Source organism: Physcomitrium patens, chromosome 2 (assembly GCF_059467195.1).
Source record: "Physcomitrium patens ecotype Gransden chromosome 2, ASM5946719v1, whole genome shotgun sequence".
Classification (NCBI taxonomy): Eukaryota; Viridiplantae; Streptophyta; class Bryopsida; order Funariales; family Funariaceae; genus Physcomitrium; species Physcomitrium patens.
Genome location: NC_143411.1, coordinates 11,929,359 through 11,949,385, shown reverse-complemented (window position 1 = coordinate 11,949,385; position 20,027 = coordinate 11,929,359). Strand labels below are relative to the sequence as shown.

At 35.5% G+C, this 20,027-nt stretch overlaps 1 protein-coding gene and 1 long non-coding RNA gene across 11 annotated transcripts; one reads left to right on the top strand and one right to left on the bottom strand.

The window, feature by feature from the left end:
• Positions 1–1,319: 1,319 nt before the first annotated feature.
• Positions 1,320–2,625, bottom strand: LOC112274575 (uncharacterized). The gene is made up of 2 exons (XR_002967469.3): positions 2,260–2,625; positions 1,320–1,992 (listed from the first exon to the last, which is right to left on the bottom strand). It is a non-coding gene; the product is annotated as an uncharacterized LOC112274575 (long non-coding RNA).
• Positions 2,626–3,820: 1,195 nt separating this feature from the next.
• On the top strand, positions 3,821–8,730 carry LOC112293782 (3beta,22alpha-dihydroxysteroid 3-dehydrogenase). 10 transcript variants are annotated; one of them, XM_024543677.3, is made up of 11 exons: positions 3,821–4,013; positions 4,196–4,656; positions 5,155–5,555; positions 5,664–6,000; positions 6,359–6,508; positions 6,810–7,061; positions 7,211–7,297; positions 7,449–7,527; positions 7,669–7,775; positions 7,876–7,997; positions 8,147–8,730. In XM_024543677.3, the coding sequence occupies exons 3-11, from the start codon at positions 5,293–5,295 to the stop codon at positions 8,259–8,261; spliced, it is 1,512 nt and encodes a 503-aa protein (XP_024399445.1). In that variant the 5' UTR covers positions 3,821–4,013; positions 4,196–4,656; positions 5,155–5,292; the 3' UTR covers positions 8,262–8,730. The 10 variants fall into 10 exon arrangements, with proteins under 10 accessions (XP_024399445.1, XP_024399401.1, XP_090102832.1 ...); XM_024543633.3 differs by having other exon boundaries at positions 5,033–5,555; XM_090246706.1 differs by having other exon boundaries at positions 3,824–4,013; positions 5,038–5,555.
• Positions 8,731–20,027: the final 11,297 nt, after the last annotated feature.

Here is a 20,027-nt window from a genome sequence, read left to right as displayed (position 1 = left end):
TTGAACACACCCCCTAACACATCCCTTGTTTTTTTGTATTTTTTGTTTCTTTTACAGTTCATCTCCTCTAGATCTTCCTACAGACTTGTCTGCAGTAATCAACGTTTGTTCTCATACTTCTGGAATATGAATACTATCACTATTGCAATGCACTGCAGCCTCCGCCAATACTTGAAGTATGTACAAAGATAATGTACATGTCTTTGTAGTGTTTGGACTCTCTAGGTATTTGAACTAATAAATACTTCAAATCTTCTGTGTGTGCATCTCGATTGCACCTTGGTATTGCTGTGACATTCAAAACTTGCAATGATTATCACGACAATAGTATTAATGATTTTCAATTAACATAAAATTTCATTTTTTTTTCCTTTTTAAATTATATAATTATGTTTTGATGTATGTGACTGTACTATTTATTACAAAGATTGATTTTTTTTTAAATCTAAATTTTTAAAGTACTTTTTTTGTAGCTATTCTAAATGCTACACAGTTTTCTTTTGTTTATTCGTCAAAAAAAGCTTTTTATCTAAGTATTAGACCTACTATGTCATATTGTAAATTAGAAAATTATATAAAATAATTTTCAATTTTCAATTTCCAAAATATGTTCTTTAAACTTTGTAAAGAATTATAATTCTATATAATAAAAATATTTATTTTCCAAAAATATTTATTAAAAAATAAATAAATGACATAAAATAATTATTTTATAGATATTTAAAATAACCAAATTTAATACCAGATTTTTTCATTCCATAATTTTTTAGTAAACTTGCTTTCTTCGTTTATTGGTAAACATATAATTTATAAATTAGATGGTCTATTTCACCTTTTTATTTATTATTATTATTTCTTTTTTATTCTCAACCTATGGTTTATTATGAAAAACATAATAATATATCTTAATTTAACTTTTTGTATTATTTAAGTAAATAAAAATATATAAATATATATTGAAATATTGTCCAAATTATCATCCAACTCGCAATTCTTGTTTCTAGTATTTATATGCCATGTTTTAAATACAAAATTTTATTACTTCGATGTAAAATGAGACCACTATATAATATTTTTCTAAGATTAAAATTCTTCAAGTCATTTTCATGATATCCATAGAAAACTAAATGTATAAAACATTTAATCACATGTATTACCTATTCATTTGCTTATTTATTTTGACATCTCATATTTAAAGGGAATTGATAAATCCACCACAATTTTTGCTATTGCCACCACAAGTTGCTATCCATTTAATATGTTTTTTAGTTCATTTTTTTATTCTGATATTTTTTTGTTACTATATATATATAATTTAATATTTTAATTATGTTTTTACAATTTAAACTAATATTCTTAAATGAAGCAGAGTGCACATTTTCCTCTGGTTACCAAGAAATACCCTCTTTCATGCCTTTCTCACTATTGGCAGATCTCAAAGCCAAATTGCCAAAGTCATGGTTTGACTCTTCCTAACTTGTCCTAACTTTCTTTAAACCATTTCTAACAACACTGTTTTTCAACGGCCCACTAAATAGGCCCTCTTGTCAAGGTGCTACTTATTAGACCAGCTACTTTAGGTCCTAATCTTGATCAGTGCCTGGATCCTAAAACAATTCTAACCCAATCCCTGCAAGGTGATAAAACTTCGTAAAAGCTTCTGATCGCTGCAACCCAAGCAGCATGAGAACCTCAAACACGCTTCGATACGGTAAAACAACAACTAAGAAAACAACTTAAACAAACAACTCAAGTAAACTTCATGTCATGAAACCAAAAACAAACTGCAACTGCTCTCTTGAAACCGATCACAACGCTCCTTCCTGATCGTGAAAGAGTAATAGCTTTCTGATCGACGTGTGTGTGAAGGTCTGAGCGTTGCAGGATCTCTCCATCATATGCTGCTGCTGCCACAGATCGTCGTAGCTTGCAACACGCAAGCATCTTGCCCGCCTCATCGTTGCACCCGCACAACTGACGACGGCGCGTTTACTGTTAACACACACACGCACACACACACACACCGCGGCGGGGTGGTGGTTATTTAACAAAAGAGGGTATTTTGAATTGTTGGTGTGTCTTCTTTCCCCTCATTTCCATGCCTTTGTAGGTGCACCAGCTTCAGGTCTACAACAAACCCACACACTCGTCCAGTCGCTCACTCTCCCCACTCAGTTGCACACGTAAACGAAGCCAGCAAGCAAACGAAGAAAATCTACAGAGAGGCATGGATGGGGCTCTTGCAGAAATTAGTTGCACCTTCTGCACGCTTTCTGGGTTTGAGGGCGACCGCTGCCATGGTTTCATCCTCCCTACTGCTTTGGAAAGCTCCATGCCCACCAAACTGTAAACTCCATTCTCGACGTCTTCAGTGTAAATTCGCAAAAGTGCCTTCTACCCGCCATGAAGAGGTCTCGCAGATGTCGAAGCAAATCTAGAGATTGAACCGAGCAGACCTTTCTGTCAGTGTCTATAGCTAAAACTCGGAGACGAGCTCGCACATTGATACATCATTCATGAGATTGCAATAGGAAGCAACACCATTTCACGGCATCACAGTTTCATCACTCGATTGAATCATGTTGCAATGCACCACACAATGCGCTCAGTATCTCTGCTTGTTCCTTGATTGTGATACGATGCGGTGAAGTTATGTATCCGTTTCGTGTCTGTGTTCGAGTGTGGAAAGATTAATTTTTGTTTTTTGTTTTTTATCTATTTAAAATATGTATATATATATATATATATGTGTGTGTGTGGTCAAAATGTATAAAATTATTCTACATATTTATTAATCATTTTATCCTAGAATTTGGTACTTGGAATGTAACAGCAAACAATCTGTCTAGTGTGGAATTAATGAAGGAATTAGCATTTAATGGAAGTTGCAAAGGCAGTGATAGTGCATTAAGATAATAATTGCAAATCAATACATGTCAGATTGTGATAATAAAACAAACTGTATAAAGATTTAGGTGGTTTAACCTAGGTTGAAGAATAATCAATTCTGTGTTAAGCTGCAGGATATTTCTAAAAGATCAACATCAAAATAAAAGATGAATACATTCAAAGTATCTTTGGATTCATTTGTGAGATTTATTATCACATATTAGAAAATAATATATATAAAGGAATGTTTTGAAATTAGTATTTATTTTTTATATTATATTTTTCATAATTGTTAGAATTGAGATATGAATTCAAATATTTAGATATATAACAAAATATTGATTTGGTTCATTTTGTAACTTTTTTTTTCACAATATACCATTTTCAAAATCCAAATCCTACAATAAAAAAAAATCCTTCATCAAGAAAAAATCTTTGCTAGACTTTTGGACCATGACTTTCAAAATGGAATTCTAGATAGTAAGACCCCCTTAAAAATTAATTAAAAAAAAAAAAAAAAAAAAAAAAAAAAAAACTAATAGGATAAAAAGAAGAAAAAGAAGAAATACAAATACAAATTGTAAACCATTTTCATTCTAGCACAGCATAACATCAGAATCCATTTATAAGATCAGCAAGCCAAACTCCAAGCAACACTTGCCATATTTTACAATAGTACATACCCAATTTTTCTAACATCTGTGCAGGTAGAAGCCTTGGCAAAAACATGTAATTACATTCACCTAATTTGGGATACAAGTAGATAAGGTGGGTTTGGGTACTGTGTGGGATGTTGGGGGACTTAGCAAATGACATATCATGCAAAAGAGGTCCCTCTGTAGGTGTGGAGGTTAGTCACATATAAACTGCGTGGGAACCACCACTCATGGATACACACATCCCATAAAGCAGACCATAGATGATATTGATCAACATTGCCGCACACCCCACCTGGTTTTTTCCCCCTAACTATGCCATTCCCTTTCTACAGCTCCAGTTTCTCCTCAGTTTTCAGAGGCGGTAATTTGGATGAAGTTTATGCATCCTGAGTGTATACAGCCAAGCCAATTGCAGGGACTTTTTTTGTTTTTTTGTTTTAAATTTCCAACTGGGTTCCACACTGGGTAAGCTCCACTTCGAACTCCAGAGGCTACAACGGTTTGTGCATGGCAATGTTGGTTCTTTTGTGATAAAAAGCACCTGCAATGGGGCGTGTTTCCATTAAACGGATATAATCCAGTGATGTAATGTGTCGTGGAATTCGGTGTTGACTTCTGAATTGGATATTGATCCAATGGCGGTGCAGCATGTGTGTTGAGGTGCCAAATATAACCGGGAATACTGTAAATTGGCCGCATCAATCAGGAGTTGTCAGGCGCACTTACTGGTGTCAGAAGAGTAACTCCTGGGATATGATCGACGACCGACCCGGATGTTGGAGCGCGCAGTATGGTTGTGAAATAGCACCCTCCATGATCGCAATTTGAAATGTCCTTTTTTGCACTCGCTTAATGCTCGCAGTTACAGCAGGAACAGCCCCATGGATGTAATAGCCTCCTGAAGCGCTGGATGAGTTCACTTAGGAATCCTGACTGTCAAATCGATTCGTCGGAGATCACCCACAGCTTAAAATAATGCTGCGTGGTGAGTGAGAATATGTATAAGTGTGGCCACTTCAGATGAGACGTAGCGGCCCAAACAAACTGTGTCGATGTCAGCCGCTTTCGTCAGACAAAGAAAAACTTTGGAGCTCCACGCTGTTATCAGGTACGACAGGTTCGACACCGAAATTAATAGCTCTTGAGTATCGTACTCTTGGTGCATTAAGCGATCGTACCTACTGTGTAAATGGGAGTTCAGCTCATGATCCGATGAGGCGGGAGGTAGTCATTAGGTCATGCAGCTCAGTTGGTTTCTAGCTCACTCGGTGCTGATCGTCTGTGCGACGAGGGTAGCAGAAACAGGTGGGTGTCATGAGAGAATAGCTTTCAGGCCTTGCGCAGGTAAACCCTATCAAAAACGAGGCTGGTTTTCTTACGTCCTGGTCACTATGCATGCAGACTATGGAACTTAAGTTCCAAGTAGTGCCGATGTATCTATCTGTGCATGTGTAAACACTTTTTGCATCTTGTTTGACACCTAGTACAGGAAGGTACTGTAAGGAGGATCCGAGGAGTGCGCTTCAGTACAGAAGGGACCCGCAGCTGTACAAGACTAATTTGTAGCTTCAGGTGCTGAAACAAAGCTTATTTTCTATGAAAGCAGGGTGCACCCCATAGCCTAGTACTGAGGGCTGCACTTTGATGCATGCACTACGAGAGTGTGCACTGTTCACGTCGGTGTTGAAGTTTCGAGAAACATACACATCTCTGTGTGCGACCGGAAACAGCTTCAGTCCTGGCCATGGCAGAGCTCGGCGTTTCGGAAATGGAAAGGATGAACACCTTTGGCATTGGAGCTGATGCACAGAGAGGCTTGGGAGCTGGAATGACACTTCCATTGCTGTTTCTGGCGACAGTGGTATGGTGGATATGGCAGCGCCACAAAGCGAACCTGGAGTCAGGGCTGCCTGGCACCTTCGGCCTGCCCTTCATTGGAGAGACCCTGACTTACGTCGCCAAAATGAAATCACCACTCGGCAACTTCGTCGATGAGAAGACTAAAAGGTTAGCTTCTCTGCGACGAGAGCAATGTAGAGTTCAGTGAATCTCGCCGGTGGAACCGGCAACCGACAGTTTGTGACGGTTGCGGTGTACATATGCTCGTGCATGCAGATACAATGGAGCACAGGCGTTCAAGTCGTCGCTGTTCTTCCAACCCACGGTTATTGCGACGGAGGTGGAGACGGTGAAGATGATCGTGGCCAAGGAAGGGCGGTCGTTCGTGTCGAACTACCCCTCAAGTTTCGCCCTGCTCCTGGGGCGCTTCAATGGCTTGAACATGAATGGCGAGAACTGGAAGCGGCTGCGCAAGTTTGTAATAAGTCACATCATGCGTGTGGACCTGCTCAAGGAGCGTATGGCCGATATCGAAGACCTCGTAGTCCGCACCCTCGACTCCTGGGCCGATGATGAGGGGCGCACAATTTATGTCGAAGACGAAACAAAAACGGTCCGTCAGATACTCATTTCCTCCTTTCGTTTCGTCATGAACACTATATTCCTGAACAATTAGGTGCAGTTTACAGTGTACACAGTGTTCATGCTCTTTCACAGATTGCATTCACGATTGTTGTGCACACGGTTCAATGTGGGATAAAAGCAGTGCCACATTCGTCCAGTGAACTTAAATTGATTAACTTGCTCCGATTAATACTGCATCAGGGGTTTGAAGCCGTGTAGTTTCAGTGCTAGATTAATTCTAGCTCGAAGGTACAATGGTCTCATGAAGTGGACGTTATGCAACAGTACTGAGTTATTGTTGGTAATTAACTTGAGCTTGACGTTTATGAACGGGTTTACTTGAGCAGATAGCATTCAACATCACAGCATTGATAGTGCTGAATCTGAAGCCAGGCAAGGTGAGCCAGACGATGCAGCGGGACTACTACCCACTGATTGAGGGCATGTTCTCTCTGCCCATCAACCTCCCCTGGACAATCTACGGCAAGGCCACTCAGGTAATTAAGCAACATAATTACGTAACAAGCTCCTGTCCGTGAGGTACTAGTCTCTAATTCAGGTCCCTTTTGGCGCTCTTCCATTCGAAATACTAGGCCTCGCTTTTGACAGTACCAGAATGTCTCAACCTTGTCCATCGAGATGGCTACGCCAAGGACTCGCGGCATGAGACGATGCAGCGGAGAATGAGTTGGGGTCATTTCTGAATCTGAACAGGACGCAATCAGATGGTGTAGGACCAAACTTCTGCATTGTGCGTTAACACTATGATAACGAGAGCTCTTACTGCGCCCATTGCAGGCACGCGTGCGAATTCTTAAGACCCTGGAGGAATTTTTACAATCGAGAACAGTTAAGGACGATGTGTTCGATAACTATGTACAGTTGCTGCAAGAAGAGTTACCTCCTGGATCCCCACCAGCGCTGAAGCATGAAATGGGTTTGGACCTACTCACCAGCTTGCTCTTCGCTGGCCACGATACCACCGCCGCTACCATGGTCTTTTCTGTGAAATACATTGGCGAAAACCCAAAAGTCCTTGCCGAGTTGCGGGTAAGTTCCGTTCCAGGTATTGGATTCCGAAAGTTAATTTGCCTCAAAGATGTTAAACGTGTGGAAGGAAATCTGCTACCACTTTTTCAACAGTTCCCAACATCGTTCATCTTACGATTTAGGTCTGTGTGTCTGAACTTCAATTCCAGAGGGAGCACGAAGAACTTTTGAAGAGAAAGCAACCAGGGGAGCGAATCAGCTGGGATGATTGCAAGACCCTGTCCTTCTCCAACAGCGTATGCTTGAGACAGATTCCACATACTCTAATCGGACACCCGGTTTCTCAATTCCAATGCTAATATCCTGCAGTCATGGAAAGTTTGATCACTCAAAGATGCTCTTGTTCCTGGAGCTCCACAGTTGATTGCGTTTTTGTTCATGTTGCAGATCATCACAGAGACACTCCGAATGTGCAACATCTCCACAACAGTATTCCGGAAGTCATTGGAGGACGTTCACGTTGGTGGTAAGAGTTCTAACAAGACTGTGGAAACCATCCAACACTGTACACCCATTGCATCTCTAGCCAAGCCTAAAATAAAACCATTCAAGGAATCCATTGAAGCAACTCAGAGGAATGCTAATATTTAGTCTGTTTGAGTTGCAGACTACGTGATTCCCAAGGGATGGCTGGTGCTCCCCTACTTCCGGGCCGTGCATTTCAACCCCAGCATTTATCCAGACCCCTACACTTTCAACCCATTTCGTTACCAGGTATCACACTTCCTCCGAAACCCACTGATGTGAACTTCCGGGGTACAATCCTGAACTTAACTGAAGAAACAACTTGGCTTGGTTGGTGTTCTGTTTTCAGGATGCTGCAGGGTCCAAACTGCCGTTTTTTGGCTTCGGTGGAGGTGCACGACTATGCCCGGGGATGGATTTAGCACGAGCCGAGCTGTGCCTGTTTCTCCACCACCTCGTCATGAAATTTGAGTGAGTTGCATCCCATTTTTCTGTGCACTGTACTTCGACGTCAATGCAACCAAACCTTCTCTGTTTTTTCTCTTCTTTTTTGTTTTCCCTTTTGTTTCTTTGCTTGCTCACAGGGTCTCTATGCCAAAACGATGGCTTTGTGCAACTAGGTCATGGGAGCTGCTCGGCAACGACGTGGTGTCTTACTTCCCTTTTCCCCGCCTCAGCGCGAGGCTTCCCATCCGTGTGAAGCGTAGGACCCCACCCCAGCAACCTTCGACGTAAACTTCGAAACTTACTTGAGCCTTCAAAACACAGATTCTACTTCTGATACAGCAACGGATTGAGCAGGCAGAGGATCAAGTATAAAACTTTAGGGTTAGATAGTTTTCACTCTCCTTTAACTACCACCTACCCTGCTTGGGGCGTATCTACTATAGGTAAGAGCACTTGGAAAACAACTAGTGCTTGATTTATATGCCCTCTCTACTAAGTTTGCAGTTTGTAGGTACTGATTTTGCAATAAGACGCAAGGAGTCTTAGCTTTAACGTATCTTTTGAACGGTAGTATTCATTGTAGATTTCATTACGTGGGTGTTACTGATTGATGTAAATTTTATATATATTTCATATGTAGATGAAGTTGTTTATAAGTTGTAAGCAAACAGCATGTGTACATATATTTTGGTTAGATTCGACTCATGCAATTTGAATAGAAGTTGAAATAAATTGCATTGATTTTAACTTCATAAAATAGCCTGGGAACGAATCAATAAACCATTCGAATTGATGGAATTCTTTGGTAGTGCATGTTATTTATTTATTTATTTATTTTGAAATTATCTTAATTTCACATTTATAGGTATTTCAAAAAACTTCACATAGAAAATTAGATCGATCAGAATCTTAGAATAATGTGTTCCATTATTCTTAACATACTTAAAAGATTGCTCTTTTTCTTGATAAGGAGGTAAATTGTATCAAAATATAGTTTAGAATTAAATATTGAATCATAATAGTTTTAATAATTAATTTTAGATTTAAATAAAATAATTTATATTTTTAAATTTAAATGGCTTATTTTTTCTAAGTGTAAAAATTTTAAACTCTTTGAGTGTTTCGAAATATAATGTATGCATTTCTTGGCATATTATAAAAAATCTTTTGTATCTATGGATGGTGTAAACCATTGTTAAATTGTAGATTTACAATAATTTTAAAATCAAAATATATTCATATACTGAATTTAAAGAAGATTTTTCTAGAGTCATATAAAAATGTCCTTGGATGTAAGTTGCTACATTATTAAAAAGTAGATTGTTGAATTAACTTTTTATTACAATAAATTGCAAGGAATAGGATTTTTTCTTTTTTCTTTTTTCTTTTTTAACTTAACAACTATTTTTTATTTATTTATTATAATATAAATAACAATAGTAATCAATTGGTAGTTTTTATAGATACAATGAGTTTTTTTGCTAAAAATAAATTTTTATTTGTTTACATTAATATTGAATCAAAAATTAATAAACAAATTAAAAAACTTGTTATATTTCTTTAAAGACAATGTATAGAATATATTTGACAAGATACAATAGTCTTTAATAAAAACCAAGCTACAAATGCATATAAATTAATACTATTAGAAAAGACAATCTAAAGAATTCTATATGTAGATAAACTCAATTTGTAAGATGACCATTTAGTATTTTTTTTGCTTTAAATTTTAATATTTTAATAGAAAATAATAGAAAAAATTAAAAAATTAAATTATTATTTCTATTGCTTAATTATCATTAAAATTTTAGATTATATAAAAAACTTTAAATTTTGTATGTTAGATTAATTTATTATCTTTGAATATATAAATAACAAAAGAATCTTCATTAAAATTTAGAAATTATAATATAATTATGAAAAAAAAAAGTGAATAAATAATATTTATAGAAGGACTTCATTAAAAGATAAGTAGATTTTTTCTTTGAAAATTGTAGCTAATGGATTGGAGGTATGAGACCATTTTATGTTTTAAGTTAATTATTTGATTTATAAAAATAATTATAAATATAAAAAAACTTCTATTTACTTTTTAGAGCCATTAATGAAACAAAACAGAATAAAAATGAAATAGAAGCATTATAAACATTGTTAGGTAAAAGTTGATTATAGGTTTCAATAATGTTCATTAAAAAAAAGTTTGATTGATACCTAAGAATGAGCATTTGTAAAACAAGATCAAAATTAGATTCAATGTATGAAAATGGGCATCTATAACAAAAGTAAGATTCTTTTGTGGATTAGAAAGGGAATTTAAAAAGAAGAGTTTAATAGAATTTTATAAGTGAATAAAATAAATAAATTTAATTTTTACTAAATTTATAAGAGTTAATCAAAATAAAGATTTTGATTTTACAACATTATTTTGACTAATAAATTAAGTAATATAATTTTGGATACATTATAAATATTATAAAAGACCTAAGGTTGATTTTTTATGTATTTTTGGATGTAGTTTAGAATAAAATTTATTAATTTAATCTTATTTTTTCATTAAATCGAAGATTATTAAAAATAAAATGCAATAAGATACCAATAATTGGTTACTAAAAGATTAGTAATGGTACTACTTTTTTATACACATTCACCACTTATATTGAGCTAATTATATGAGATTTAATAGATAATTAAAGTTTAAAGACTTATACTAAGTTTAAGCTCAAATAAACAATGGAAGGAAGTGATCTTGTTATTAGAATTTTACATCAAAGTTAAAAAAAGAGATTACTCAAACTTCATGTTTTTATTTATTTTTTTATTTATTTTTTTCTTAATTTATATATTGGATATGTCTCAAAAACTTTAAGCTTCTTATTAAGTAGAAATTTGATAATAATAATATAATGCGTATAGTAAAATAAATCACTTCTACATGTACATACCTTATGCATTTTTTGCCTAAAATTTAAGAACTACAATAGTGCCTATAGTATTGGCTAATGGTATTTATATTTAAAATAATAATAATAATTATACAATCTAAAACTGTTTGGATTTATTTTTAAAAAAAAAATGATACTATTCAATTGTAATAAATTTCATTAGCTTGAAAATTATTTTTAAAATGCATAAATAAAATTTATATTTTATGTTTGGTCAAAAATTTATTATATTTTTTAAAATAAAATTTTAATATCATAAAAAAATGATTCTTAAATAATTTTAGATTCAATTTTAAAATCAAATTTGGAATATTAGAACTAACTGATAATAAAGCTATTTGGTATATAAAAGTAATGTTAAAAAATATTTAATTATATGTATTAAATTTTTTTTATAATATAATTTTTAGTCAAAATAGATAAATATTAATATGTATTATTATATTCTTTAAATTATATTTAATATCAATAAATTTACAAGATTTAGATAAAAGTATTTATATTATATGTCACAAATATAGACATTTACTCCAATAGTTACTTATATGATTAGATAGAAATAGATAAATATAGATTAATTTCATTATATCTTCCAAAGAAGCTTCTTAAAAGCTTCATAGATGTGGTTTTGACTTTACATATATTTGTAGTTGATTGATAGGTAAGAAACTTGATCAACAAGTTAATCACATACTACACATTGTCGTGTTGTGGTTTGGCTAACATATGAAAATAATGTATATATATATATATATATATATATATATATATATATATATAATTTAATATAAAATGTAATGAAAGCTATATTATTAGATTTTAATTAATCACAAAATATGGTTAGATTACTACTTTGAAGTTAGTTTAAAAGGGCTATTATTGAGGTTGATTTTATGTCGATAATAGTTTTTATATATTTAGAGCTACCTTTATAAGACATTGATAATTCTTGAAATCTTGTTTGTTTCTTTTATTTGGTATTTAGGATATATATTATCCAAAACTTATTAGAAAAAGGATTAAAGAAGGTTTTCAGTGTGAAAAGAGTAATTAGGCCAACCATATGGATGAATGGAAATAGATGGTAAAAATCTCTATTTTTATTAGCCAAAATTCATGCCTAATGGACTTTAAAGATGCTGCCTAAAGTCTTATTAGGAATTAGGATTACTCTTTAAAGGTCATTTGAACTTAGAAGACTATGTCACGGACATATACATTTACCTCAATAGTTACTTATATGATGAAATAGAAGTAAATAAATATAGAATAATTTCATAAAATCTTCTAGAAAAGCTTCTTAGAAGCTTTATAGACGTGGTTTTGACTTTAGATGTATTTGTAGGTTAGAAACTTGGCCAAAAAGCTAACCATGTATTAGTAGCTTTTGAAACAAGTTATCTCCATGTAATAGCTTGTGGAACAAGCGAATTATGTGGCGCATACATAGATAACTTGCCTTACAAGATAAGACATATGGCTAGGAAAGTCAACACATGTTGGAGGTCCTATAAGACATCGCCACGTAGTTCTTCGTTAGATAGTATATATGGAGGCAAGAGTGAATCCTTCTTCACTCTTGTCAACCCCTTTCTAGTCTTAGTCTTCTTTCAAGACTTTCTAGTCTTCTTGTTTTTGGCAATAACCATTCTAGTTAATATTACATAACCTTTTGAGTGACTTTCTAGTTCTCTTCAAAGATAGAAGAGTGTATTGAGGATTCTCTTTCTTGGAGATTCTGTCATGGACAAGAACTCGATGAAAAAGCAATTTAGAGAAGTGAGTCTTCACTCAAAGAAAGATAACAAAATATAAATAAACAAATATGTATATTGAAAGAGAAACTAGAATGGCTATTGCCAAAAGACAAGAAAACTAGAGACCCTTGAAACTAGACTGGAAGCAAGAAAAAAATTGACAAGAGTGAAGAAGGCTTCACTCTTGTCTCTATATATACTATCTAACTAGGGGCTATGTGGCGACGTTTTATAGGACCTCCAATATGTATTATCTTTGTAGGACACATGCTTTGACTTATAAGGCAAGTTTTTTTACATGTGGGCCATATAGTTAGCTTGTTCTTCAAGCTAACAACATGTGTGGTACATGGCCAACTTGTTGACCACGTTTCTAATCCAAAAGGTCAATTAAAGATACCTATGAAGTCAAAGCAGTATCTATGAAGCTTCTAGAAAGCTTCCATATTAAATACTATAGAATTAACTTACTTTTACCTACTTGTATATGTAATTACTAGCTTACATGAGTATGTCCGTGACATTACCCTCCCTTCTAGGGACGAGTTCTATGAGGAGCGGTCATCATATGTTGAGGAAATCTATGATGTGATGAATTGTATTCGCCACATACTCTGATCTTTGTTCTCTTCGAAGATGATTGATAGGGCCTTTCAACCATCGGTAGTATCCCATACCAGGGCAGAAAGACCACCCAGTTATTTGATCATTGTTGAGGCCTTCATAACTTCCTTCAAATAGAACATTTGGAACACCATCAAGAGTTGTTCCTACCTCTAGCAAAATCACCAAACATCGAGAGTCCCTTCCCAAATTGTGATACCAAACGCATTGTATCTTGCCATCTATTCGAAGAAGAACATGTTGTTCTTGAAGATCTTCATCTCGATTGCATCGTCTTGAAGGTTGTGAAAATTGTAATGTATTGTCTGGTAGGTTAGCAAATGAAGGCTCTAGAGTCGAATCCGCTGCTTGTTGGTTCTCCATCTCCTGAGCGTTACAACTACAAAGAAGCTACGAACAAGGATTGAAAGTAGAATGTTATCTTGCTTAGATGTTGTTTCTTTTATAAAGAAGGTTTTCATCTTGATTTTGATGGATGTCGTCGATGAAAAGCCTCCACCACCTTAGCTGCATTTACAAGATTCTTTATTGGCTCCCATGTGCGTTCACTAATATCATATCCGTGCCAATGCACAAGGTATTTCAATTTATTTCGGCGTCGCCTTGAATCTAAGACTTCTTCTACTTCAAACTCTTCATTATTGTCCACTTCTATAGGAGGAGGTGGAGCTTGTTGTCTTCTTGGTATGTCCACTGTCTTGTATGGTTCAAGAAGAGACACGTGGAATACTGGATGGATTTTCATTTACTCTGGTAGATGTAAACGATATACAACTGGATTGATTTGTGTAGAAATAGAAAATGGTCCAAGCCTTTGATAGTCCAACTTGTCACAAGGACGAGTGGTCTTGATATTACGATGAAGTAGCCATACCTTATCACCCAAGAGGAATGGTGGTTGTTCCTTTCTATAGACATCCGCATTGACCTTTTGTTCTTCTTGAGCTTCTTTTAACTACGCCTTCATTGTTGCATGTAGCTTTGATAAATGAATCGCCAAACCTTTCGTAGCAAGATTATCAACTTTTGAAAAGTTAAAAGTATCAAGTCATGGATGATAACCATAATTAGCAAAGAAAGGTGTTTGTTTTGTAGAAGAATGTACCGTATTATTGTTAACAAACTCTGCCAATGGCAAAAGAGTTGTCCAATCATCTTGTTGGTAGTTAATGGTACATCTTAAATATTGCTCCAAAACTTGATTAACACACTCTGTTTGTCCATCAGTTTGAGGATAGAATGCCGAAGATAGTTTTATATCCACTTTTAGAATCTTGAAAAGAGTCCGCCAAAATCTTGATACAAATTGAGTTCTCCTATCTGATATAATATCCTTGAATAATCCATGATAGCGATAGATATTGTCAAGAAAGAGCTTAGTTGTTTCTTCACCTGTGATAGATTTTGTACATGGTACAAAATGTGCCATCTTGGTAAAATGATCTACTATCACGAATATAGAGTCATAAGAACCTAAGATTGGAAGATTCGTGATGAAGTCCATAGAAACAGAAGACCATGGTTGATCTGGAATAGATAATGGCTGAAGAAGTCCAAAAAGTCGATGACGAGGAGTTTTTGATCTCGAGCAAACATTACAAGATTGTACAAATTCTTTGACTGCTTTCCACGTTTGAGGCCACCAAAAATCTCTGGATATTAGTTCTAAAGTTTTATTGTACCCAAAATGTTCTGCTGCTGGGAAGTCGTGATGAGCTTGAAGAATACGTAAACGTGCTTCTCCTTCTGGAACATATAGGCATCCTTCCAAATAGAGTAGATTGTTCTTGAACTCGAATTTAGAGGGATCATGAGATTTAGAAGAATTATTCTTGATATCATGAACAAGAGGGTCTGAAGACATACTTCACTGGACTTGCTTGAAAAAAGTTAAATCAATAGTGAATGTTGATTTTATTGCTCGAAGATGAAATTGCTCCGGCTTCAAGAGAACTGTTCTTTGTTGCTCAAAAGCTACATCTCCTTCTTTTGATGTCAGATAAGAACGTCTAGACAAGCCTTGTCTATATAAATCATTTAATATACGTGTTGACATAAAATATTCGAAGTTCTTGTGATCCGTATACACGGTGACTGGACTAGAAGCGCCTTCTAGATAATGATGCCATTCTTAAAAAGAATCCACAATTGCAAGAAGTTCTTTGTCGTGGATCTCATAATTGATTTCTACTGTTGAGAATTTTCTTGAATGAAATGCTACTTGATGAAGTTTGTCATCTGTTCCCATTTGTGATAAAACTGCACCCAGAGCAAAGTCTGATGCATCTGTTTCCATAAAGAATGCTTTGAAAAAATCAACACAATACAAGATTGGTGCAGAAACAAACGTTGTCTTCAAAGATTCAAAAGCAACTTTCACTTCTTGATTCCATTGGAGTTTGTCTTTACAAGTCAAACGTGTAAGTAGAGCTACAACTCGAGAGAAGTCTTTGATGAAGATCCGATAGTAGTTGGCAAATCCCAAAAAACATTGGACATCTCTTACCGTTTTTGGGATCTTCCGATCTATAATAGTTTGAATTTTCTTAGGATCCATCATAAGTCCATCATTTGAAATGATGTAACCTAAGAAATCGACTTGAGTAGTGTGGAACACACACTTTTCTATCTTGGTATAGAATCCTGCACCTCTTAATTTTTGTAACACACAACGAACATGAAGTTCATGTTCTTCTAGATTCTTAGAATAGATCAAGATATCGTCTAGATAACAGACCACAAAATCGTCCAAAAACTCTCGAAAAACATCATTCATTAGATGTTGAAAAGCTGCTGGTATATTTGTAAGTCCAAAAGGCATGACATTGTATTCAAAATGTCCATACCTAGTTCGAAACGCAGTCTTTCATTCATCTCCTTCTTTGATGTGTACTACATTGTATGCTCCCCAGAGATCTATTTTTGTATAGATCTTAGCTTGATTGAGATGATCAAGAAGTCTAGATATTAAAGGTAGTGGATACCTATTCTTGATGGTAATCTTGTTGAGTCCTCGATAATCAACACACATCCTCATTGATCCATATTTTTTCTTCACAAATAGAATTGGAGTTCCTGTCGGAGATTTAGAATGGCATATGAAATTCTTGGCTAGATTTTCTTCAATATACTCCTTGAGTTTAGTCAACTCATTTTGTGATAAACTGTAGATTGGTCCGAATACCGGTTGTGCTCCTTCTTGAAGATCAATTGAGCAATCATAGGGACGATGTTTCGGGAGTGTATCTGCATTCTTTTTTCGAATACATCTTGAAATTCTTGATATTGGCTTGGAATGCCACTTGAAGTCTTTTCACCAGTAGAAATAGGTGTGGCATAAATAATATATGGTGATTCTTTCATAGCAGCATACAAGAAAGCTTTTGCACCTATAAATACGGGTTTAATTGAATTGGACTTATGACTCTCTACTTGATTAACTACACTGTTAGTTATATTTTTAGAGAAAGTTAGAGTTCTAGAAATCCAATTTATTTGAGGGTTGTATTTTTCTAACCACGATAAACCTAAAATGACTAGATTAGAGGGAGATCTAATGATATTAAATACTACAAAGCTATTATGACTATTGATTCTTACTTCTATAGGAAGGATTTCGTGAGTAATATCTCCAGAAGACAATGGACGACCATCTATGACTTCTACATGAACAGGTTTAGTTTTCTTTATTAAAGATATACTATGTCTTTTAGTAAATTCTTCATCTAAGAAACATGCCGAGGCTCTTGAATCTAACAAGGCAGAGGCTTTGTTATATTTAGGTCCTAAAATAATATTTAATATAAAATAAGGAGAGGGCTCTGAAGAGAGAATAGGACCTTTACTAGATATTGTGTAAGGTTTCAGCCGCACGGTCCCTATTGTAGCTAGACAAGCTCGTTTTCCGACATATTGTCTTCTTTCACAGCCATTCTCCTCATTTTGTGATTGCGTCATTTTTTTGAACAATGTTGAGCAGTGAGCTTTGGTTCTCCATAATATAAACATAATCCTTCTTAATGATGACGAGTCTTTTCTTGCTTAATAAGAGGTTTGAAATGTACTGCATCAATTTGCATATCCTCTACTTCCGAATATATGTATTAAAGAGGTGTTGATATTGCCATTGAATTGTAGTAACGTTGAGGTCCACTTGTACGATTCTTAGATCGAAATTCAAAAAGGCATTTGTCGCACGTAACATCAAAGTCAATTGCTTATCTCAATGTTTGGGGATCAGGTAAGTTGAGCATTAATTTTTTTTACCTCATATTATAATCCGTAGAGAAATTGGCTAATAAGTGCAGTATCATCCTACTTGATATCAGTTGCAAGTTGTTAGAATTGTGAAGCGTACAACGTTATTGATCGATTATCTTGTCGTTAAATATGGATCTTATTGGTTGCAATACAAATTGCATCATGTTCTCCATACATGGATCGAAACTCCGCCAGAAAAGCTTCTAGATTATTCAATATTGGAACTCGTCTTTCAAAAAAAGATGAAAACCATGATAGTGCTGAACCTGAAAGAAATGTATTAATGAATCTGACTTACGATCCCAGAGTTGGATAGCTTTGGGGTTGAAGTTCAATCACAAGTTGCACTTGATTGATAAATCCTCAAAACTTGGATCTGGTGCCATCAAACTTCTCGGGTAGGACAATTCTTGGTTCTCTAATATTGGAAGGACGTCTCACTATAGGAAAAAGGACATGATTTGGTGCAGATGTTGAAGCAGCTCCAATTATTTCTATATCTTCACTTCCTACCAATCTTGATGCTTCTTGTGGTGGTAAATTAAGTTGATGCATTTCAAGCATTAACTCCCTCAATTGTTCTTGCATTTGGGCCATTTTATTCTTCATTTCAAGAAGTTCTGCCATGATAACACTTGGAAAAGAGAAGATGTCTAATATCACTCAAGTGTCAAGGACAAAGACTCGATGAGGAAAAATATACACCAAAAGGCTATCTCGATATAATAAGTCAAAATATAAACAAGTAGGTATATTAAAAGGAAACTGGAATGGCTATTGCCACAAGACAAGAAACTAAAGACTCTTGAACCTGGACTAGAAGCAAGAAAGGAGTTGACAAGAGTGAAGAAGCCTTCACTCTTGTCTCTATATATACTATCTAACTAGGGGCTACGTGGCGACGTTCTATAGGACCTCCAATATGTGTTGACTTTGTAGGACACATGCCTTGACTTACAAGGCAAGTTTTTCTACGTGTGGGCCACATAGTTAGTTTGATCTTCAAGCTAACAACATGTGTGGCACATGGCCAACTTATTGACCACGTTTCTAATCCAAAAAGTCAATTAAAGACACCTATGAAGTCAAAGCAGCGTCTAGGAAGTTTCTAGGAAGCTTCTATATTAAATATTATACAATTAACTTACTTTTATCTACTTTTACTTACTTCTACCTATTTTTATATGTAATTATTAGCTTACATGATTATGGCCGTGACATTACCCCCCCTTCTAGAGACGAGTTCCACGAGGAGTGGTCATCATATGTTGAGGAAATCTATAATGCGACGAATTGTATTCGCCACATACTCTGATCTCTGTTCTCTTCGAAGATGATTGATAGGGCCTCTCAACCATCGGTAGTGTCTCATACCAGGGCGGGAAGACCACCCAGTTATTTGATCATTATTGAGGCCTTCATAACTTCCTTCGAATAGAATATTCGGAACACCATCAGGAGTTGTTCCTACCTCTAGCAAAATCACCAAACATCGGGAGTCCCTTCCCAAATCGTGATACCAAACGCGTTGTATCTCACCATCTGTTCGAGGAAGAACATGTCGTTCCTGAAGATCTTCATCTCGATTGCGTCGTCTTGAAGGTTGTGACAATCGTAATGTCTCGTCCGGCAGGTCAGCAAATGAAGGTTCTTGAGTTGAATCCGCTGGTTGTTGGCTCTCCATCTAATTAGCGTCACAAATGTAAAGAAGTTACAAACAAGGATAGGAAATTGAATGTTATCTTGCCTCAATCTTGTCTCTTTTATAAGAGAGATTTTCATCTTGGTTTTGATGGATGTCGTTGATGAAAAACTTTGACTTCAGCTGATGCATTTGCTAGATTACTGGATGGCTCCCATGTGCGTTCACTAATATCATATCCGCGCCAATGAACAAGATATTCCAGCTTATTTCGGCGCCGCCTTGAGTCTAATATCTCTTCCACCTCAAATTCTTCATTATTATCTACTTCTATAGGAGGCGGTGGCATTTGTCTTCTTCCTTGTATATCCACTGTCTTATATGGTTCAAGAAGAGATACGTGGAATACAGGATGGATCTTCATTGACTCCGATAGATGTAACCGATATGCAACTGGGTTGATCTGTTCAGAAACAGAAAAGGGGCCAAGCCTACGATAGTCCAACTTGTCACAAGGTCGAGTAGTCTTGATATTGCGACGAAGTAGCCATACCTTATCACCCACGTTGATTTGTGGTTGCTCCTTACGATATAGATCTGCGTTTATCTTTTGTCGTTCTTGAGCTTCCTTCAATTGTGTCTTCATTATTGCATGTAACTCTGACAACCGATTTGCCATATCTTCTGCTGCAGGATTATCAACTTTTGAAAAATCAAAAGTATCAAGTCGTGGATGATAGCCATAATTGGCAAAGAAAGGTGTTTGTTGCGTGGAAGAATGTACCGTATTATTATAAGCAAACTCTGCCAATGGCAGAAGGGTTGTCCA

Coding starts and splice junctions, on each gene's coding strand:
- LOC112293782 (XM_024543677.3), top strand. CDS start 5,293: ATGGCAGAGCTCGGCGTTTCGGAAATGGAAAGGATGAACACCTTTGGC. Junction 7,062..7,210: donor AAGTCCTTGCCGAGTTGCGG/GTAAGTTCCGTT, acceptor CTTCAATTCCAG/AGGGAGCACGAAGAACTTTT. Junction 7,998..8,146: donor CACCTCGTCATGAAATTTGA/GTGAGTTGCATC, acceptor TTGTGCAACTAG/GTCATGGGAGCTGCTCGGCA.